The sequence below is a fragment of the Camelus bactrianus genome, chromosome X (assembly GCF_048773025.1).
Source record: "Camelus bactrianus isolate YW-2024 breed Bactrian camel chromosome X, ASM4877302v1, whole genome shotgun sequence".
Taxonomy (NCBI): Eukaryota; Metazoa; Chordata; class Mammalia; order Artiodactyla; family Camelidae; genus Camelus; species Camelus bactrianus.
In genome coordinates this window covers 77,218-99,513 of record NC_133575.1, presented here as the reverse complement: position 1 = coordinate 99,513, position 22,296 = coordinate 77,218, and the positions used below count along the sequence as shown (strand labels likewise).

The 22,296-nt window shown below is 62.0% G+C and overlaps 3 protein-coding genes and 1 long non-coding RNA gene across 23 annotated transcripts in view; 2 read left to right on the top strand and 2 right to left on the bottom strand.

The window, feature by feature from the left end:
* Positions 1-875, top strand: part of PPP2R3B (protein phosphatase 2 regulatory subunit B''beta) — a 43,042-nt gene extending 42,167 nt beyond the window's left edge. For both annotated transcript variants that reach the window (XM_074359338.1, XM_074359339.1), the window contains exon 13: positions 25-875. In XM_074359338.1, coding sequence (XP_074215439.1) covers positions 25-175 — 151 coding nt within the window. In that variant the 3' untranslated portion in view covers positions 176-875. The remainder of the gene's footprint in view (positions 1-24) is intronic.
* On the bottom strand, positions 780-9,094 carry LOC123617856 (uncharacterized). 18 transcript variants are annotated; one of them, XR_006726129.2, is made up of 5 exons: positions 3,890-8,741; positions 3,353-3,441; positions 2,927-3,154; positions 2,757-2,842; positions 780-1,915 (listed from the first exon to the last, which is right to left on the bottom strand). It is a non-coding gene; the product is annotated as an uncharacterized LOC123617856 (long non-coding RNA). The 18 variants fall into 18 exon arrangements; XR_006726127.2 differs by having other exon boundaries at positions 2,927-3,009; XR_006726135.2 differs by having other exon boundaries at positions 2,927-3,441; positions 3,890-3,958; positions 4,756-8,741.
* Positions 8,726-20,609, top strand: GTPBP6 (GTP binding protein 6 (putative)). Its single transcript, XM_010958385.3, has 10 exons — positions 8,726-9,083; positions 11,186-11,323; positions 11,888-11,958; positions 12,099-12,229; positions 12,578-12,648; positions 13,497-13,655; positions 14,231-14,439; positions 14,864-15,012; positions 15,408-15,560; positions 15,847-20,609. Exons 1-10 carry the CDS (start codon positions 8,726-8,728, stop codon positions 15,968-15,970), a joined length of 1,563 nt encoding a protein of 520 aa, XP_010956687.2. The 3' UTR covers positions 15,971-20,609.
* PLCXD1 (phosphatidylinositol specific phospholipase C X domain containing 1) overlaps positions 19,007-22,296 on the bottom strand; it is an 18,657-nt gene continuing 15,367 nt past the window's right edge. Inside the window, exon 7 of one of the 2 annotated variants that reach the window (XM_074359341.1) lies at positions 19,007-19,366. In XM_074359341.1, the coding sequence (XP_074215442.1) occupies positions 19,239-19,366 (128 nt within the window). In that variant the 3' untranslated portion in view covers positions 19,007-19,238. Of the gene's footprint in view, positions 19,367-20,934; positions 21,386-22,296 lie in introns of those variants that run through there. The other variant, XM_074359340.1, reaches the window with a different exon arrangement.

Here is a 22,296-nt window from a genome sequence, read left to right as displayed (position 1 = left end):
GTCCTCACCTGGCTCTCCCTGCAGGTACGAGGCCGAGCTCAGCCCCGTGGACCAGAAGCTGAGCGTGCTGCGGTCCCCGCTGGCCCAGAGGCCCTTCTTCGAGACGCCATCTGGCCTGGGCGCCGTGGACCTGTACGAGTGTGGCTGCGGGGACGACGACCTGCAGCCCTTGTGACCCGCCCACCCACGGGGCCGTCCTCGCCTCCTGCTGCTGGACGCAGCGGCTTCTGTTGAGCTGTTTTACGGAAGATGAGTGCGTTTGTATGGGATGGTAGGTTTTTATTTATTCACCACGGGAGCTGGCTGAGGTGGGCGCTGAGGTGCGTGTCCCGCCCCACCCCCGGAGGGGCCGACACTCGTCCAGGAGCCCAGGCCAGCCTGGCAGGGAGGGGACACAGTCCTGGGCTCCCCTGAAAATCATGATGGTCTCGCCCCACTGGCCAGCTCCCTAGATAATGTCTTTCGAGACTCAGCCTGGTCCCGGCTGACGGTTCACCCTGGAGGGAACCAGTCTGCTCCAAAAGGGTGGGTCTCAGGGTCACGTGATGTGCTCGAACTTTGGGGCTGGGTGGGGTAGTCAGGAACATTCCAGGAGCCCCGGCCCCACTGCAGCCCCAGAACCTTCTGTCTGTCCTGCACAGGCATCTGGGTGCAGCCCCAGAACCTTCCGTCTGTCCTGCATAGGTGTCTGGGAGGGGGCGCCACCCCAGCCCCAGCCCTCCCCACTGAGGCCACACCCACGTGAGCTTATTTGAACGTTTTTGTGTAAATGTACAAAGTATGTAAAGTTAACTTTTATTTGCTGTGCAGAGCAGTTTAAAAATGTTTTATGAGATCACGTTTGTATTTTCAAATAAAGAATTTGAGGATTTTCAGCCACAGGCTCAGCTGGAGACAGACATAGCACCGGGGTTTCTGGACACGGCTCACAGACGGACGGGGGGACGGATAGGGGCGTTACTGGGGGAGACTGCAGGGGTGTGGACGGCCCTCGGGGTCGGGAGGCCAGCGGGCTGGGGGTCACAGGCCCTGGGACCCGAGAGCCCCCAGCAGTGTGACCAGCGGTCTGGCCATGTGGCCTGCACTCCAGCCACAGTGCTCCTGACACCACCCCGGTGGCCGTTCTCTCCCGCGGTCAGTGCTGGCCTGTGCACGACAGGGTGGGGCCCTCCCCTACGGACAGTGGAAAAGACCCCAGCGTCCGCCCTCCAAGGTCTGCTCAGGCCACCCCCGTGTCCAGGACGGCTCATGGTTTGGCACCAACGTGAAACTTACAGGCATGAGCGGCCCCGCACGTCCGGGGGAGGCATCTGACAAGCACCCCTGCCCAGGCCTGGGCAGGCCGTCCGATCATCTGGGCGCTGAGCAGGCCTTGGGGAACCAGTTTCTCTGTCCAGCAGCTGGGCCCACAGCACGGGACACAAGAGGCTCCAACAGCAGGGCCAGGGCAGAGAGGAGGTGCTGGGTTCTGTCTGCAGAGCTGGATGATGAGGGGCCGCACAGGACCACAAAGAACGCACAGGAGCACACAGGACCACACCGGACCACTAAGGATGCACAGGACCTCACGCTGAGCTCCACAGACAGGAGCAGAGCTGGTTCCGGCCCTGCCTTCCCAGCCCAGCACAGCGGTCAGGCAGTGAGGAAGCTGCGGCAGGTGGGCCCCCAGTCGACAGCCACACCGCCTTGTCCCCAAGTACGGGGTCAGATCCACGGGTGTGGGTGGCCAGGGTCACTGTCACCATCACCTGCCCCACGGCCTCAGGGACCCGAGGCCCGGGTCATCCACACACACTGGCCACTGAGCATGGCTGAGTGGGGTCATGGACGAGGCGATGGAGGAGTTCCCACCACAAGTCCTGGTGGGTGTCGGTCACTCCAGTCAGACTCGCCTGGGGACAGATAGGCCAGGAGCCTAGGACACACGTACGGATGTGCGCTCGCACACAGATGGACGAACGCATGGACACAGGCAGCCTGGTCACCTCTTTGGTGGTCCCCAGACAACTCAGGGATAATTGAGCAAGTCCCAGGAAGATGATGGGATCCCATGCCCACCACAGCTGTTTAGAGGAATGAGCCAAGACACAGAGGCCAAGACAGTGGGGAAGATGCTCCCGCAGGCCGGCCACACTTCTGCCCAGAGCCCCCCGGCCGGTGCACTGACCACGCAGGGTTGCCCAGAGCACCCTGCCCAGAGCATTTCCTCCTTCCAAGGGCTGTCCCAGACCCACAGATCGCACCAGGGCCCCGGGCAGCACCGTCCCAGCCCAGGCTCAGGGTCCTGGGTAGGAGCCAGGAGAGAAACTGGGAACCCCAGGGAGCCCCAAACCCAGTGTTCTGAGCCACATAGGCCCAGGGACACACACCTGAGGACCCCGTGTGACCTAAGTCCACATCAAGATCAGAGCACCATGGGTGGTGCCTTGGATGCCTGGGCCCCAGACAACCAGGCCAGTCCCCAGGGCGTTGCCCACATGGCAGGCACCCAGTGATCCTCCGCATGGTGGCCTCGGGTCAGTGTGACCAGCGCCCGAATCCCTGGTTCTGGACGTGCACAGGAACCCCTCCCACCCCGACCTGGGGCAACGGCCTTGCTGTCACCTGGGAGACCCAGTGGCTGGGTGTCCTGCCTCCCCCACCCAGGGCCTGGGGGAAGAAGAGGTGACACCCACGTGGCCCCCCCAGTGTCCGCTCCAGCTCTGCCAGCGTCCCACACAGCCACGAACCGCCCAGAGCCCCAGCCTGGGACCTACCCCCTGGGCGGGGACAGATTCCACGTTGATGGCTTCCGTGGAAGAGCTCAGAGTCCTCAGAGACAGAAGCGGATGTCAGAGACGTGCTGCAGGAGGAGAGGTCAGTCCCCACCCTCAGCCGGCAGGCCAGGAACAGGTCGTGTCCCTCACAGTTCCCCCGAGGGACTCACCTGTCTTGGGAATCAGTTCCTGTTCAGAGATGGAGGCTGGAGATCCGTGAAGAGTTGGAGCCCTGGAGGGGACGGGCTGGACGCTGGTGGAGGAGGACACAGAGCCTGATGGAGACGGATGGAGGGCCGGCCCCAGAACGCAGCCCCAGTGGCCTCTCTGACACTCCACTGAGTCTCCTCTTCTGAGCTGTGGGCCACCGCGGGCTCCCAGGGTGGCAGGAGGTGCCCCTGGATCACATCCCACCAGGACAGCACGGTCTGGACACGGCCACCCACCCGGGGAGCAGCCCCCATCCCTGACCAAGGCAGGACCCTGTGTGACCAGTGGCCCCCAACGGCCAGCCCTGCCTTGAGGTCAGTGGGGATGAGGCATCTCCACTCAGCTCCGCAGGTTACCAGGGCCTCCCCTCAGGGATGGAGACTCACCCAAGTCACCAGCCCTGCCCAGCAGCCTGTCCACGCTTAGGCCTAGCATATGACAGCGCCCAGGGAGACATCACAGCAGCCCCGAGCACCTGAAAGGAGTCAGCGGTCTGGTGGCCCGTCCACGTCATCCACAAAGCACCCTTCCAGAGGAAGCCCAGCAGCTGTTACAGGCAGGCTTGTTCTAGTCGCCGTGGGGCCGAAGGGCCCGACGTGACCTCGGACCCAGCAGGGAGACTGCACCTTTTTGGGGCCACAGGACACCCCACATCCAACGGTGACAGGCCTCCGGTCCAGGAATCAGCTCTGCCCCCAAGGGCCGCACGCGGACTTGCCCCCAGGCCCCGCCTCCACCCGCAACACAGGGACCAGCCCTGGGTCCCCCCTCTTCCCCCAACACACGGGGCAGCCCAGTGAGTCCCAAGTTCGAGTCCTGCCTTAGTCCAGGGCCCAGCTCTCCCCTCAGCACCAGGGACCGCTGGGGCTAGATGACTCTCTGTGGGGGTGGTGTCGGGTGCAGAGTCCCTGGTCTGCACTCACCAGATGCTAGCAGCTCCTCCTCCCCTGCTGTGACAAGCAGACATGTCCCCTGACATCACCAAGTGTCTCCTGTGGGTTAAAACTGCCCCAGTTATGAACCATTTCTATAGACAGGGCAGATGATTGACAGATACATAACTGATAGACGGATGGTGGATAATTGATTGACAGATAACAGATAGACAGATACATGGATAATAGATTTTTGATAGAAAGTCTCCACGTCAGGCCTCTTGCTCCCCTGCCTCCCTGGACGGCCCGCACTCTGAGTGTGTCTACTTGGACTTTAAGCACCCAACCCCGCATCTCTCCGCCTTTCTTCTGTGTCTGAGACAGCCTGTCAATGGAGCGTACATCTCGGAAGAAATCTACTTTTACTCATAATAAAAAAGCGTCCATATTAGACAGGGTTTCTCATGACCGACATGAGGCTGGGTGGACTGCAAGCTGCATCCCTGGTCTCGATCCACCACATGCCAGGAGCACCCCATCCCCAGTGTGACAACCAGTAATGTCCCCAGCAGTGACAAGTGTCACCAGGTGAGAGCCACAGGTGCAGACGGGTTAGGAACAAGACCATCACCTGATGGCACCCTTGGGTGACACTGGGGGACCCAGAATCCTTAAATCTTTGGGGTCTGGTGGCCCCACAGTGAGGTCAGCTCTATCAGTCCCGCTGCTCAAGCCAAGTGGCCAAGACCACAATGCACATCAGGCCGGAGGAGAGAGGTGCTAGGGCTCGGACACGGGCAGTCACTCTGCTGGGGGCCTGGATGTGAGACTGTGCATCCTGGGAGCCGCCATCAGGGAAGGGAGGCGCGCTTACACAGAGCCAGGTCAGCTGCTTGAGTCCCACGGGTGCTCACCTCCCCATCAGGAGGGAGGCCCAGCCCAAGTGTGCGGTGAGGGCAGTGTGTGCGCGGGGCCAGAAGCAGGAGGTAGGGCACGGGCTGACCCCCCGCGGCTCCTGTGTCTGCGTCTTCTTTTCCACGTAGCCCTAGCTGGGTCTCAAGACCTCAAGCTGTCCTGGGAGGCCCACCTGGGAGATAAACTAACTCTGGAGGGTAAAGAGAATGGATTTGTATCCCACTCGGACTGGGGGCGGCATCTCGGACACAGCAGTGCGCCCCCAGGGTTCCCACACGGACGTAGCCGGATTCCCTTCTTTCCTGCAAAGGGCCACACGTGAGTCTGCATGGCAGCCCCTCCCACGAAGGGGTCCTGGATCCCCGCTGGCCACGCGGTCACCCCGCGTGCTGAGTCACCACCCCCAGCACCTCCATCCCAGCAGGCACCATGGCTGCTCCTGGCTTTGTTGGTTTTTCTGAAACATTGTGAGAGTTCAGCTTCCCCAGAGAGACACTGGGGATCCTGTGCATGCACACTTGTCCTGAGAGAGGTCACCTTGCGAAGGGCAGCGGGGCCGTGGAACCAGGAACCAGACACGACGGACGTGCGAAGGGGTCAGGGCCCACCACCCAAGTACGACCTTGGCACACTGATGTTACCAGACAAAGGGGTCTGACCCCCAGGGAAGGGGTCCTCCCCATGCCTGGAGGAGAGGTGCGTCCTGATCTCCCAGGCAGAGCGCTGCCCTCAGAGCCTTTCCACACTGCCCTCCTGCCCTCGGACCTGGAGTGAACACGCAATCTCGCCCTTCCTGGGTCTTCACTCCTTACAAAGGGCTTCCGTGTGGACGCAGCACCTCAAGGCCGGGCCCTGCTCCCAGCTGACCATGGGCCCCAGTCTGTGTGTGGCACCGGCTGACGTGGGCAGCACAAGAGCCTGCCCTCCCTGTGGGAAGTGGGGCTTCCCTCCAGTGCCTGGTGTGGACAGCGAGACCTCCAGCGAGAACTAATCCACCGACAGCTCTGGCCGGCCCCTCGGGCCCTGTAAATTTTACTGACGACCCACTGCTGTGAGTGTCTGGTCAGGAATCTCTCTGGCCTAGCAGGGTAAGCCACCCTCCAGCATCCAGCAGGCATGACTCCCTCAGGCTCCCATGTCAGAGCCTAGCTGACCTGTGGGGGGCACTGGCTCAAACCTGACCCCATGCTCGGAGGCCCGTGGCCAAGGTGCACACCCATCGGGCAGCCGCGCAGCATGGGGTGATGGCCCTGGACTCAGACATGGACACAAGCATCCTGTTCACCTTAGGGTGCGGCAGCCCCGGCACCGTGCTCAGGAGTGGCCGGCGGGGCCGGCGGTGACCCAGCCTGACTTCCACAAATCCAGCAAGACACTGCAAGGATGCTGAGGCCAGGCAGAGGGGCCCTGGCTGAGAAGGTAAAACACACCTTGAATTTACAGGAAAAAAGATCAGTTTCACAGATTATTGCCGTTCCTCATAGAGCGTCCTCAGCATCAAGACACACTTCATGTGAACGTGCATCTGCGGGGACAGATACAGGGCGGAAAGTTACCGTGCACAGCAGCTGCCTTCCCTGAGCACAGACTCCGGTGAGTGGTCAGAAATGGCCTTCTGTCTCCATGACAATGCAAATCAGCCGCATTGACCCAATCAGCACCTGAAATGTTCTCGGTAAAACACATGGTTTCACAGTCTCACTCTTTGCAGAAAAATGCCTGTTATAGGCTGAATTATGTCCCCCAGATTTACTTGCTGAAGTCCTGACCCCCAGGACCTCAGAATGTGGCTGGATTTGGAGATGGGGTCTTTACACAGGTGATGAAGGTAAAATGAGGTAGGCAGGATGACACTGAGAGCCCTCCAGGGTCACCCCAGTACCTCAGAGCCAGCCCCCCAGGGACACCCCAGCACCTCAGAGCCAGCCCCCCAGGGACACCCCAGCACCTCAGAGCCAGCCCCCCAGGGACACTCTAGCACCTCAGAGCCAACCCTCCGGGGACACCCCAGCACCTCAGAGAAGCCCTTCGGGGGCACCCCCGCCCTCACAGAAGCCCTCTGAGGACACCCCAGCCCTCACAGAAGCCCTCCGGGGCACCCTAGCACCTCAGAGAAGCCCTCTGGGGGACCCCAGCACCTCAGAGAAGCCCCCCGGGGGCATTCTTGCTGGGACCAAGGACCATGTGGTTTTAACATGACCCGCTCGTGGACATTCCTGTTGCTGCCTGGCTGTCTACCACCTTTGTGATTGAGGAGGGACCAGCCACAAAAGGGTACCGGCCACCAGAATTCACAGATTCGTGAACTTGTTATTCTAAGTTTTAATTCAACCTCTCACCCTATCCACAGGGAAATGGCCCCCAGGAATTACTACCTGTGCCTGGATCCACTGACAACACTGGGTCAGGACTCCTGAGAGTTCACCCATTTCCTTCAAGGCTAACAATCTCCGTCTCAATGTAAACTTGGGATTCTGCACAGCCTGATCACATTTAGCTGGTGTGTACACGACAGGTCCTGGCCCTAAAGGTTCCTGCTCATCCCCTACACCCATTCCTAAAGGGGAGTTGTGTTTGCAACCCCATTTCGGGCTACATCTCTCTACATTCCTCTGGGGTCTCCCTCCTTCTCTGTTACAATGATGTGGTTTAACATCATCTCCTGAAATACCAGAAAGGCTTTCTGCAGACACTAAAGGAACATTTCAATTAAAACTGTTCTCCTGTAAAAACAAGAACTCCTAAGAGGCAGCTGGGATTCTGTGTGACCCTCTCAACACCGTGCATTTTGAGGTTTGCCAAGAGGATACAACTGGTAAGTGTGAATGGGAGGGCCGCTCCTTCGGAACCAGCCCACCTCCCACTGTCTGCAGTGCTGTGGGCTCGGCTATCATTTCCAAAGCCATACCTGCCAGCCAGATGTGGGCCCCCAGGGCAGGGCCTGGGACTCCTGTCCGGACTCACACCCCCAGGGAAGCACTCAGCCTTCAGAGCCCCTCCTTCCCCTACTGGGAAGCCCGAAGCAGCATTTGGGACCCCCAAGGGAGAACAGCATCGGACACCCATAGCAAAGTCAGGGGTCCCTGGGGATGGGCTCAGACCCCTAAGGCAGGGTCCAAGACCCAAAGGGCAGCACTCCAACCCCCTAAGGCAGAGTCTAGGATGCACTGTGACAGACTTGGACCTGCCATGCAGGGTTCCCAATCTCCAGGGCTGCACTCAGACCCCCAAGGCAGGGTCTGGGATCACCAAGTATGGAATGGAACCCCAAAGTCAGGGTTTGAGACCCTCAAGGATGAGATGGGACCCCCTCAAAGCAGGGTTCAGGACCCCTTGGGTCCCCCTCAGACTGCCCCAAGGCAGGGTCTGGGGCCTGGGGCTGCACTCCCATACTTGGGCTACCAACGCAGATTTAAGACCCCTCCACCCAGGGCCAGATGGGAGACTCCAAGTTCAAGTTCGGGATCTCCAGAGCAGACATAGAGCCCCAAGGCAGAATTTCGGATTTGCGAGGACTGGCCTGGACCCCCAATGCCGCAGTCGGACTACCAACATAGACTTCCGAGCCTTGACTGGATTTGGAGCCCTCAGGAAGTGTTCACAATACCCGCCGGGCTAGATTCCAGACCCCAAGGCAAAGTCTGGGACCGCAAGGGATGGGATTTGATCCCCAAGGCATGGTCTGGGACCCAGACTGCACTGGAACCCCTAAGGCAGAGTTCAGGATCCCCGGTGTTGCCCTCAGACTCCCTCTTAAGGCAGGGTCTGGGACCTGGGGGCTGCACCTGGCGGGGGGCGATAAGCGCGAGCATCCCGGCCAAAGAGAACCGGACCCCGGCAGTGGCGCCGGGAGCCTGCCTCCCGGCCCCGCCCGCCCCGATCTGGCGGCGGCGAGCACGTGACCCGGGTGGCCAATGGGCAGCCCGCAGGGAGCACGGGCCCCGCCCACCGCGTCCGGGCGCGCGCGGAATGTGGGCCGTGCGCGCCGCCGTCCGCCCGGGGACTTGGCTCTCCCGGGTGGTTCGGGGCTGCAGGGCTCCGAGGGCCGCGCCGCCGCTGCCGCCCCGTCCCGAGCGCGCGCTCGCAGCCTTCCGCGAGGGTCCGAGGGGCCCAGAGGGGCGAGGGGCTGCAGAGCCGGGCCCACGTGCGGATGGCGGGAAAGGTCGGGCTGGAGAAGAGAAGGAGGAGGACGAGGAACCTGAAGATGAGGAAGAGAAGGAGGAGGCGCTGCTGAGAAGGGACCCTCTGCTGCCGGCGGGGACCCAGCGCGTGTGCTTAGTTCACCCCGAGGTCAAGTGCGGACCCGGAAAGCCGCAGGGAAGCCGAGGTGACCGGGACCGGGGGCTGGGCTTGTGGGGGAGGAACTCCGAGGCCTCGTGTTCATAGGGCGATGCCTTGGGGGCGGGGCTCGTGGGGCGGGGCTCCGAGGGCTGTCGTCAATAGGGCGATGCTTTGGGGCGGGGACTTGGGGGGGGCGTGGAACTGAACCACCACAACCCGTCAGCTCACGGCTGCCGCACCCCTGCTGCGCGTCTGGAAATCCTAATTCTGGGCAGGGCGCCTTCCCCGGGGCACACAACGGATCCGGAGCCCCTCCCCTCTCCGCTGCGTCCCCGATTATCGCTCTGACCTGCTCCTCTGCAGTCTCCCATCCGTAAAGGAAAAGAACCCAACAACCAACGCCGGGGTGCGCATGGCGTGTCCCGCAGCTTTGAGCCTTTTATCGACCCGCATTTCACTCTGTGGCGCTCAGTCCGAAGCCCAAAGATTGTGCACACACGTGTTCACACGCCCGCTGCTGCAGAATCCGTGAACCTGGCCGAGACCCTGAGTGCACATCTGCCTGGGGCCTACAAACATCGCCTGCACCCGTCAGCAACCCCACTCTGTTCCCGCCCTGGTCAAGCTGTGGGGACAGCAGACAGGCCAGGCAGGAGCCCGCTATGTCCAGAACCCAGCAGGAAGGTGGACAGGGGCGGGGAGGGGCCGTGTCGCCAGGGTGGTCCTCGATGGCCTGGGGAGCCAGACCCCACAGATGAATAGGGAGAGTGTCCAGAGAGGGCTCCTGAGGGACCACGTCCTGGGTCCTCCGGCTGTTTGGGGGGCTGTTAGAGCCGAGCCACTTCCATGGCGCAGACCCCCAGACAGGCAGCTGGAAGGAGCAGGGGCAGCAGCAGAGAGGCCAGGGGAGCTGCGCAGTGGTTCAGGATGGATCTGGGGATTGGATGGTGGGGGTCGGGCAAGAGCACCGGTGGGGTTTGCTGATGGGTCATACCCGAAGTTTAAGGACGGAAGTAAGGGAAGGCCAAGCACCTGACCTGAGTGACCTGAAGGTGGCAGTGGGGCAGGCCGGGGGCCATGGGGAGTCACGCCCCAGAAAACTGCACCTCTCACGGCCCAGAGGAAGGGGGACCCTGCTCCCAGCTCCTAGAGGAAAGGGGACCGCGCTCCCTGGCCTTGGAGCCCGCTTGGCTCCTTCCCACCAGCCTCGTCGCTCACATCTCCACTCCGCACCTGTGTCCTGGATGTGCCCTGAGGCAGGTCAGGTGACCACAGAGATGGCAGCACCCAGGTGTCTGAAGCAGGGTGGGGCCGCTCCTCTGAGGTTCTGTGCTCCGGCGCAGCCTCCTGGGTGGGGTGGGAGGCTCAGAAGGGAGACATCTCATGTGGGGCTCGAGGCACTTACTCCACATCTAACCAGAGGAGGAACCAGGGAGCTTGCAGAGCTGTCCTCCCGGCCCCTCTAGACCACGGCAGCCCCATCCACCCCGGTCAGACCCCCAAGCCCCACGTGCCTGCACAGCCCAGAGCACGGGTCTCAGCCTGCTCTGCTCTGCCTTCTCCCTCTGGAGGGACTGTCGAGGGGAGAACCTGGGACGGGGCAGCTCACAGTGGCCCTCCAGCCATGGCATGTGCCCTGTGCCCTCTGTTTCTGCCCTGAGTGGACACTGCCTTTCCCAGCCCCCCTCTCCACATGTCTGTTCAGTCAGGGGCCCTGAGTGGGCGCTTTCTCAGTAAAGGGGCAGCCTCTAGGACTAGGCTCTGGTCATCCAGGACAGGATCCCCATGGTGACTCAGCCTGCCCCGCAGGGAGGCAGCAGCTTCCGCAGGCCCTTGGGGAGCCTCACAAGGGAATGCTGCTGAGTGGGTCTTGAGGGACCAGGAGTCCTCAAGGAGAAGACTCCCCACTTCCAACATACGGGGCCGGGCCTGCATTCCGGCTCTGCTCAGGCGTCTTCTCCCTTCCTGACAATCTGCCCAGAAGAGCAGAGCTGTGTTTTGAGGAAACGCGGATTCGGGCGCTCTCTCGGGACCTTCATGTCCTGAAGGCAGCAGGAAGCCGTCCCTGCGGGGCATATGGGCCAGGGCACCGGACAGGGCTGACCTGGTTGGGAAGTGACCCTCACACTGGCCTGTCTCCCCCCACAGCTGAGTGGCAGGTGGCTGAGGCACGAGCGCTGGTGCACACGCTGGATGGCTGGTCGGTGGTGGAGACGATGGTGTTGCCCACCAAAACGCCAGACAGGAAGCTCATCTTTGGCAAAGAAACCTTGGAGCACCTGACGGGTGGGTCCAGCACACGTGTCCTGTCCCCATCCCCTCCTAGAATCAGAACAAGCATGGGCTGTCCTTCTGGGCTGGGTGGAACTAGTCTCAAGGGAACTTGGATTGAAAAGTCAGAATTTAAACAAGGCCCCAGGGCCCAGCTGAAGCATTTAGAATCTGGTACAAGTCAGCCCTGCAGCCCCAGCCCAGCCGCCCCGGGGTGTGGGTCCTCCCTGTGACCCCTGCCCTCCATGGACCCTGAGGGTCCCCTCCCCACTCTGCTGTCCAGCTCACAGCTTATAGCAGGGTGCCCTGCAGACGCACCGAGAGGCGTGCTCACCTCCTGTCTGTTTCACCCCAAGTGTAATGTCCACTCAGTCTCCATGAGGTCACGTGACCTCCGTGTGTGAGACCTACTCCCCTGAAGATGGACACAATCCTCCCTGACCCCCAACCCGCGTGCTCTGATTATTGTATTCAGAGAATCGGGGTGTCTGGGGAACACTGCAAACCAAAGTGCAAGGTCAGTCCCCAGACAGACGTTGTGGGCATGTGGACCTCTGATGGGCCGTTCTCTTTTCCTAGAGAAGATCAGAGGGTCCAAGGAAATCACTGCCGTCTTTCTGAACGTGGAGAGGATGGCGACGCCCACGAAGGTACCTCAGAAGCTCACTGTTCCCCACCCGCAGTGGCTGACGGAGTGGGTCAGCATCCTGCCATGAGGACACAGGTCACGATGGGCCTCGTGTCCCCGCAGATTCCATCCCTCACTTCCTTATTCTCTTTCCTCTTCCAGAAAGAACTGGAAGCTGCCTGGGGCATGCGGGTGTTCGACAGATTCACGGTGGTTCTTCACATTTTCCGGGGCAACGCCCGCACCAGGGAGGCCCGGCTGCAGGTGGCGCTGGCCGAGCTCCCCCTCCTCAGGTGCCTGCAGAGCCTGGGCTGGGGAGAGATGATGGACCCCTTCTTGTTTTCACAAATTTAGGACGTTGCCAGGTGTGGTGAGGGCGGAGTGTGGCCGTTGGGACTGGGAGCTTGTGGGCGGCAGGTCTGAGCAGCGTGTCTGCTGGGGCACGTCGCCCACGAGGGAGGAATGTCACCCTGGTGATGGACCCTCTGTCCCGGCCGGTGAAGGCCCATGCAGGAGGGATGGCCCAGCAAGCCCATCCCCTCAGTCCAGAAACCCCCCAGGGTTCTGTGTGCCCCCTCCTCAAGTCTGACACTGGATGGCCATGTGCTCCAATCTCCTGAGCTGACCCATTTCCACGCCAGGTCTCACCTGAAAAACAATGGTGCCCCCCTGGACGGACGAGGCAGAGGCTCTCGCTACATCATGGGATCAGGTACAGAGTCCGAGCTCTCGTCCCTGGGTGCTCAGAAGGGGGGTTGTCACGGCCACCACCCTTACAAAGGGGACAACATCCCTGAAAGGTCCAGACAGGGCAGGGGCTGCATATGGGCCTCATATGTGGTCACATTCAAACAAAAGAGGGCATTGAGGTGGTTTCCTGGGGCAGCAGTAACGAAGGACCACGGACCAGGAACTTGAAATCACAAGAATCTTCCTCCCTCCAGCCCTGGAGACCAGACGTCTGAGGTCAAGGTGTCCCAGGGCCGCGCTCCCTCCCGAGGCCCCAGGGGAGGGTCCCTCCTGCCTCTTCCAGCTTCTGGGGGCTCCAGGCGTCCATCCCTGGGCTGGTGGCCGCCTCCCTCCCGTCTCTGCCTCCGTCTCCACGGGGCATCTCCTCTGTGTCTGCGTCTCTCCTCTCCTGTCTCTTCTGAGGACACTGTCCTTGGATGTAGAGTCACCTCCTCCAGGAGGACCTCCTCTCAGGTCCTTCACTAATTGCATCTGCAAAGACCATTTCCATAGAGGTTCTGTGTGCAGGTCCTGGGGGTCGGGACGTGGATGTGTCTGCAGCCTCACCCATCCTGCTGTGGATGCATAGGGGCCCTTCTGAGTTGCTGTCAGGGTCTTATTTCCTCCCAGGTAAAGGGGAGCCCAGGTGACCTCAGAGGTCAGCAGGACAGAGCTATCTCAGAACAGAAGGGCCACGTCTGCCTGGGGAGCAGGCCGGGGGGTCCCTGTGGCCCCGAGAGAGTGCCTGTCCACGGCCCCGCAGGCACCTCTGTGGCTCTTGCCTCTTTCCCCCGTATCTGCTCGCTGACTCATCATCTTGGGTGTTTTTAGGAGAATCTTTCCTGCAGGTGCAACAGCGTCTCCTGAAAGACAAGGAAGCCAAGATTCGGAGGGCCCTGGAGAGGCTCCGGAGGAAGAGACTTCTCCTGGGGAGGCAGCGGAGGCGGCGGGAATTTCCTGTGATCTCCGTGCTCGGATACACAAACTGCGGTGAGGAGTGGCCCCTCCCTGGGCCTGGGCTGCTGTATTTTAGGAGAATCCACTTGTAAACCCGTCAAGATAGAGCCCGTCTACACCTTCACCCCTGTCTACACGGACAGCCGTCCACCCCACAGACATGCTGCTCCCACCCCATCTACACCCTCACTTGTCTACATGGACAGCCACCCGCCCCACAGACATGCTGCTCCCACCCAACACCATCAGCACCCTCATCTACATGGTTGCCTCCCCCCTCACATACATCACCCCATCTACACCCTCACTCTTGTCTACACCCACCTCACAGACACGTCACCCCGGTCTCCACCCTCACCACCGTCCACACAGGCCGTGCCCCGCGCCTACCCCTTATCCAGGAGGCCTGCATGGTGCCGTCTGTGTCTACACAGCCACACACAGCACCCAACGGCCCTGCAGAGACCTCTGAGCTCAGAGACCCTCCGAGTGCCCGGCTCACTCCCCGGAGGCCTGTGGTCAGATGTGTACAGTCCCTCAGGTCCACCATGGACAGTGGGGGATGCCAGGGGCCTGAGACACATCACCCCCTTGTGACTGACTTGCAGGAAAAACCACGCTGATCAAGGCCCTGACAGGGGACGCCGCAGTCCAGCCTCGGGACCAGCTGTTTGCAACGCTGGACGTCACGGCCCACGCGGGGTCGCTGCCCTCCCGCTTGACAGTCATCTACATGGACACCATTGGGTTCCTCTCCCAGCTGCCCCACAGCCTCATTGAGTCCTTCTCTGCCACCCTGGAGGATGTGGCCCACTCGGTGAGCAGGGAGGGGCTGGGGCTCAAGGACCTCAAATGCCAGCAAAGGGGAACTGGTCCCTCCAGCATGACACCATAGGGCCAGGTCCCTCAGTACAACACAGCGGGGGCAGGTGCCTCAATCTGACACCACAGGGCCAGGTCCCTCAGTACAACACAGCGGGGGCAGGTGCCTCAATCTGACACCACAGGGCCAGGTCCCTCACTACAACACAGCGGGAGCAGGACCACTGGGGACTCCTTCCACTGTGGGCCAGCTTTGTCGTCTTCGTCCCTTAGGACACAGGGACTCCATGGGGGCAGCTCCACCCCATTCTGGGTGAGTGGTGCCCTTGGGGCCTGTCCTCAGTCTGGAGGATCCTCCCTGGTGGGGCTGGGCACCACGGACCCCGAGCACTCTGACCACCTGGCACGTCTGGTCCCAGGACCTGCTCATCCACGTGAGAGATGTGAGCCACCCTGACACCGAGCAGCAGAAGGCCAGCGTCCTGTCGGCCCTGCGGGGCCTGCGCCTGCCGGCTGCGCTCCTGGACTCCATGGTGGAGGTGCACAACAAGGTGGACCTGGTGCCCGGGTGAGTGTGCGCCCGGCCGCCTGCTGCCCTCACCCACCGGACCCTGCCCCACAGCAGACTCCGGGTGCCCCTGGAGATGAGGACAGGCTGTCCTGCTGGTGACGGTGACCACATTCTCGGAGTTCCCGCTCCTGCTTTCAGAGTGCCCTCCCCAACCTGCAGCGGGTCAACCCAGGGTTACCGACACCTGGCAGAGCGGCATGTTTGACCCCTTCCCCGCTTGCCCGTATCTCAGCCCAACCTCAGCTCAGCATTTCTCTCCCCATCCCTTGCTCTCAGCCTCTGGCAGGGCCATGTCCTCACCTGGACAAACAGAGGCCATAACAGTGGGGCTGGGGGCAGGGCCCCTTGCCCAGGGCCCCCTCACTGAGCGGGGTCTGCCGGCACCCCGACAGGCACAGCCCCATGGGACCACACGCTGTGGCCGTGTCCGCCCTCCTGGGGCTCGGGCTGGAGGAGCTGAAGGCCAAGCTGGAGGACGCGGTTCTGAGAGCCACGGGGAGACGGGCCCTCACCCTCCGCGTGCAGCTGGCGGGGGCGCAGCTGAGGTGCGTGGGGGGGCTTGGCAGGAGGGGGTGGGGAGGGAATCACTGTGTAGGGCGGGCCCTCTGCGGGGGCGGGTAAGGCGGCTCCACAGGGACACCAGGATGCCGAGCAGCTGTGTCACCTGCAGGGAATCTGAGTTAATCCTGTGGTGAGCTCCTGCCAGGTGTCCGGCACACTTGTCCACACTGGGGGTGTCGCGATGCCCTCGCCGAGAAATGAGACGCCTCGGTAGGGGCTCCCGGACTCTGTTGGGGTCACCCCTTCACACCAAACGTGCCTTCCTCCCAGCTGGCTGCACAGGGAGGCCACAGTGCAGGCGCTGGACGTGATGCCCGAGGCCGGGGTGGCCGACGTCAAGGTTATCATCAGCAACTCTGCTTACGGCAAGTTCAGGAAGCTATTTCCAGAGTGAAAGGATGGCCCAGGCCTGGGGCTGCAGCGTCTCAGCCTCAGAGGGAAGCAGGCACCGTGGGGGACCTCCCTCCTCTGCCCTGTCAGCCTTGGCTCAGGGGTCGGTGTGGATGGGGCTCTGAGCAGTTACAGTTGACTGTCGCGGCGTCTGGAGGCTGATTTCCCTCCCGGGATGACTGAGCCACCAGGAAGCTTTGCCCTGTTTGCGAAGCAGCCTTCTGTTGCACCAGCCCCCTGAAGAGGCCCCGCAAAACGTGGCCGTGAGGGAGGTGACACAGGTTCCCTGACCCCTGTGCCCACCGTTCGCAGCCGCCGGGCCTTGCACTTCCCCACGGCAGCGAGCGGCAGGGGTGTGGTTAAGGTTCCCAGCCACCCCGCGGAGGAGACAGGAGGAACCCCTCGTCACAGGGCCTGGCAGACAGAGCCCACCACACACACACCCACACCAACGTCAGTCGTCTTTACCCGAAGCACAAGCACGTCAGGCATCTTCTCGAACAAGCAGGAAGCTGCGTCGCGGAGCCAACCCCACAGAGACGGGAGCCAGGGCGCCCCCTGTGCCCCCGATGCTGGCTTAGCAAAGAGCCCCCTGGGCCCCCAGACAGACACCCCCGGCATGCAGACAGGCCGGGGGTCCTTCAGCTTTTAAAGAGGCTCACACCTCGGGGCGATGGGAGGGTGTACAGTTGCAAGCCTCTAAAGGGAAAGCCAGTGAGAAGGATCCCTTCCCTTTGGGCTCCAGGAAAAGTTTTGTCTTTTTCCTTCCATTTCTATTCGTCATTATGGGGTGTTCCCTGCGTTGTCCCAGAGTTTCAGCATAACTGGAAGTAAATCTCTACCCGTCTTCTGAGCATGCGAATCCGGGGTGTGTGTGTGAGCTTTCCTCGTTTTCTGAGACTCGGTTACACACACGGCCCTGCAGGCCCCTCCCTCGGTGGATCCCAAACCTCCCCGCCTGGCTTCTGTGACTGCTGTCCTGTGGGACTTTGGCCTGGGAGCGGGTAGCAGACAGAGTGGTTTCTCCAACAACGTCCACGTCCGGATCCCCAGGACGTGTGAGCGTGCGACCTTATGTGACCAGGGGACCACGGAGCGCCCCCATCCCCCAGGGAGCCCACCTCGTCACACGTGGCCTCTTAAGCAGGAGGCAGAAGTCAGGTCGGGGCTGGTGTGAGGGCAGCACCAGAGGCTGGAGTCAGGAAACGGCTTTGCTGAGATGCTGGCTGTGAAGACGCAGGAAGAGGCCGTGAACCCAGGAATTCCGGGGCTCAAGGGCTGGGAAAGGGAGGAAACGGGCCTCCCTGGAGCCTCTGGGATGACCAGCCCTGCCCATCCTGACCGTCACCCGGGGACGATATCGGACTCATACCTGCAGAACAGAGAACTCATCTGTGCCGTTGGAAGCTGCCATCTGTGGGCGCCTTGGCACCATCTGCAGGGCCACCTACGTGGGGACCCCCACCCCCATGGGGTCCTGGGGTGCAGGACAGGACAAGAGCCCCCATGAACCCACATGTGTAGGACGGCCTCCCCGTTCTGCTCGAGAGGAGTAGGCTCCAGCAATCGCAAAACTAGGGGTGGGTCCCACAGCCCACCTGTGCTGCGTGTGGTTGGGAGGGGTGGGAGCTGGCCAGGGTAAGGGACCAGTCAGCCAGGGCCTCACAGCACCCGCTCCACTGGCCTGTCCCCTACATTCGGCTCAGCCCCTGGGGAACTCGCTCCTGGGGGATCTCCGAGCCAGAGGGGGCTTTGCAGAGACCCTGGTGGGCGGGGAGCATCCTGCCTGGGCCAAGCCCCCAGGCTCCCGGGTCCCAGCCCAGTCGTCTGCCAGGCTGTGTCCGCCCTGGGTGTGCCCATATGTCCCCAGGGGCTCCCTCAGCATCCTCACGGTCAGGGTTCCTGTGTGCTTGGCCGCCCACTTCCTCCCAGGTCCAGCCTACAATCTCAAGTCAGGTCCACCCCCTCAATTCCTCCCTGTCTGCCAGGCACAAGGAAGGACTGTGGGGGTCAATTCTGGCCTCTGGTCGCCCTCTCTCTCTTCCTGGTCCCCCTCCACTCCCTGAAGCCCCGCCCCAAGGACTTAAGGGCGCAGAACTCAGCCCAGGGCTGCCTCAGGCACAGGTGAGCCGACCACAGAGCCAGACACCCACTGTGGGAGCTTAGCAAGTAGACCCCAACGAGGAGGACAAAGCAAGGGTCTCACGGGGCCTGGGACGGAGGGCCGCGGTCTCACGGGGAAGAGGCCCTCAGGGGTCCAAGGAGAGGGTTGGGGGTCTCAGGGAAGAGGCAGGGGTCTCAAGGGCCCCAGGAGAGGGTTCAGGCTTGCCTAGGGTGAGAACAGGAACACGACCACCCCCACCCCATGCCCAGACTCTCCTAAGACCCTCCTTCCACTGCCAGCGTCCCCTCCCGGTGGAGGTCCACTGCCTGGAGGTGCCCAGGGCTGTGAGAACAGGACGGTCAGGGGGCTGTCATCACAAGAAGGGGGTCTGGGCGGGGCAGCCCCCAGCAGTGCCCCCACTGCATCCGATGTGGGATGGCAGAAAGATGGTTTTGAGAGCCAACAGCCTCCATCGCGCTGGCCAGTGGGTTATTCACTTTTTCAGCAGCTGTATTCAGGGCGACACCACCACGCTGGCTGTGAACAGTGAACGCGGGGCCAGCTCTGCTTCCTGGGCCGGCAGCCCCAGCGCACAGCCTCGAGGCCGCCCCGCCAGGAACATCCTCCTGCGGGAACCCATCCCTCAAATACCAAAGTCTCGAAGACTCGTCTTGAAAACGAGTACAGAGTCTTCACTTAACATCCCCACGGAAGAGCCGAAGTTGTCACCAGAGGCACACTTTGATTCGGTGCTTGAATTTATAAAGCAAAAGTAAACGGGAAGGAGGCGCGAGGCGCTGTTCCAGGAACCTCACCGTGACCTGAGAAAAGCACGTCCTCAACGTAACATTTCTAAGGACCCTTCCTGAGCATCAGCACGAGAGCCGCCCACAACCTCCTGGCCGTCTGCGTGTAACCAACATCCACAAACACGGCTGACTTTAATGTCTTTTAATCTTTCCCCAGAGAAAACTGACCCTTGTTGAACCGTTCCTGACACAAACGCGAGGTGATCGTGGTTGGATCCAGCGGGTCACTGAGTCGTTCTCGTTATTAAATGTGCAGCCTCACCTCCACTCGACCTCCCGCATGAGCTCCTCGGGGCCGAGCGGCCAGTTCGAGGCCGAGGCAGCCCGGGGGGCTGCCCGTGAGTTTCTCTTTCTGGATCTCAGGCGCCTCCGTTCAGTGAGGACCACCGAGCACCCAAAGCAGCAGCAGATTTTCTCGTGGAAAATGACGCATCTGACCTCCAGGGAGCGCGTTCCAACGGGGGTGAAGTGTCATCGTCACGACGCCCTAAGAACCCAACCCCGAAGCCCCCGGGTTATGGGACGGGGTTTCAGATCAGAGCCGCAGAGGACTCCCTGGTGCCCTCTTAAGACAGACGTGACCCTGACAGCACCGTTGGGTCGGTCCTTCGGCTGAGACGTATTTTGCTGACCTCGGAGTTCGTGAAACTCCTGGCCATCAGGAAGCGGAGCAAAGGCCTCGTGGATGATACCCAGCCTCCCTCGGGACCAGGGGACAGGGGATGTCGAGTCCCCACAGGGTCTAACTTACGGAGGCTTCTGAGCCGACCAGCAGAGGCCGAACGCTGCAGGGACAGCGTGTTCCAGCACCGGGAGAGGGGATGCCATGCAGGGACTGGGGGCCCCCGGGAGTCAGGAGGCAGAACGCAGAGCCCACAGAGTGTCCGCAGGCACAGCAGTGCAGACGGGATGGCACTGGTTAGTCTGACGGGCTCCCGGGGCCCGGGGCTGCAGGCGTGGCCTCTGGTCCCTGGGCCCGGTCCTGGGTGCTGGGAGGGGGAAAGCTGTCCTGCCTGTGCGACTTGGACAGAGGGTGGCCAGCTCCCACGGGGCAAGTAAGTTGTTTTGTCCTCGGGGGTCAGCGAGCCCTCCAGGGACAGCCTCCTCTATACGCCCGCTCCAGGTCTGCAGGGCCCCAGATGTCAGAGCGTCAGGAACACAGAACATAAAAAAACAGTTAACATGATGAACAGACGCCAGATACGAGTCAGAAAAGGCCCAGAACTAGGCCAGCCTGGAAACTGGCAAACATCCCCCGGGGCCCTGGGAGGACAGGAGGAGTTCCAGGTGTGCAGGGACCCAGGGGTGCAGGGCCTAGGGGTGCAGGGACCCAGGGGTGCAAGGACCCAGGGGTGCAACAGGCCAAGTGCTCAGGACAAGTTGGCTTAAGATCAGCGCCTGAGGGAGCAGGGCAGCGCACACCTGGGCTGGAGTGCTGGGTGGACAAGGGAGGTGCGGGCAGCTGAGAGCAGATGTGGGCACATACAAGGGACTGTCAGGAGGACGACAAGGTTGCAAGGCAGCACCAGCACCAGCGTGGACATCGCAGCGTTTCACCTGCGTCCTGACACCAGCATCACTCTGCTCACACCCGTGTCCTGACACCCGTGTCCTGACACCCGTGTCCTGACACTTGCATGAAGAAAACGTTACAACCGGGCTCTGGGGATGGGAGGAGGCCTGTGCTGAACACGGTTCTTGTTCATCTTTGTAACAAAACTCCAAATAGCCCCTTACAGTCATTCCTCCGACAGTTGGGAAAACCACAGTAAACCAGTGGCTCCCGAAGGAGCCCGTGGGCCTGGGGGAAAGGGGACAGGTGTGACTTCACTGGTTAGAAGTGGGTTATCCGTCACTACCTGCTCAGACGGTCTCAGTAGGACTCCAGCCTGCTCAGTGCCATCCCACAGTGCCCTGAGGGCTCCACAGCCCCGAGCTGGGGGTGTGATGTGCTGCTCTAGTCCCCTGGGCGGGGCCGCCCCTGGGCGCCGCCCCCCCGCAGCGCTGCCGGGCGGAGCCTACAGACCCCACGACCCAGGTAATTCCCTCTGAGGATGCGATCGTGCAAAATCACCTTTAATCTCCACCTGACGTGCTGACTGCACCCCAGAGACACGAGACAGAGGGGCCGGGAGGCACCGAGGGTCCCGCCCACCTGGCGGGACCCGCTCTCCTCACCCACGTGCGGGGGAACGCCAGGGCCAACCCCCTGGGATGGAGGAGCAGCCGTGGCAGCTCCGCGTGCTGAGCTCGAACAGGTCGCACCGTCAGCCCTGAAGCAGCTTCTGGTTGAGTCTTATGATGTCGCTGACGAGCGAGTCCGCCCCGATGAAGTCCCCGGTGATGATGTTGGTGCACCGTGCACCCGGCCCCGGGCACTGCTCCCGCACCCACGCGCCCAGGTACGGCAGGCTGGGGAGCGTCAGCGTCCGCAGGGACGCGGTCGGGTGCGCAAGGATGTACTCCAGGTTCTCTGTCAGGTTGATGCCGGCCACGAACAGCCCTCCTGCAACAGGGAGGTCAGAGGGCGCGGTGCCCACGAGTAGGGAGGTCAGAGGGCGCGGTGCCCACGAGTCCCGGCTGCGCCCGTCAGCCCTCCCTCGAGTGCCGTCTTTGTCGTCTTCAGACTCTCAGATCTCGGACAGAGACTGAGTTCTCACGGCAGGCAGGGTGGTGGACAGAATACTGTCCCCAGAAACATCCACGTCCTGATCCCCGTGTGGCACACAGACTACTGTCCCCAGTTTCAAATCCTAACCCCCGGAACCTGTGAACGTGTGAGCTGACGTGGCGGGACGGAGCTTGCAGGCATGACTAATCTGAGGCTCGTGAGCTGGCGAGGAACCTGGATTATCTGGGGCCCTGTACCTCATCCCAGGGCCGCGACAGGGCCAGGCAGTGGGAGGCGGGAGACGAAGCAGGAAGAGGGGAGACGAGGGTGGAGTCAGGGAGGGAAGAGGGTGTGACCTGGGCTCAGAAGTCCCGGGTGCAGGGCCTCTTGGAGCTGGAAAGGCTGGAAGCAGAGTCCCCTGGAGCTAAGAAGGACCAGCCCTGCCCACATTGACGCGGCCCTGGGACACGTGGGCCGGAGCCAGGACACGTCTGCTCAGTCCTCGGGGTTTGTGGGCTCTGTCACAGCAGCTAAAGGAGACCCCCACGTACAGAGTCTGCACCCCCTGGCTTCCAAGGGGGCCCCTGGGGCTTGGAAATGCAGACGCTCGGCCGTGGCCCAGGAGTCGGTGTGTCGGGGGAGGGCTGGGCCCAGGTGAAGGTGTGGGTGCCCCTGTGGCCTGGCGCTCCGCACCGCGGGCATATATATGTATATATATGTATGCAACACACCCATAAAAGAGGACATTTTGTCATGTCTGGCGCCCCTGTGGCCTGGCGCTCCGCACCGCGGGCAGGTCGGGCGTG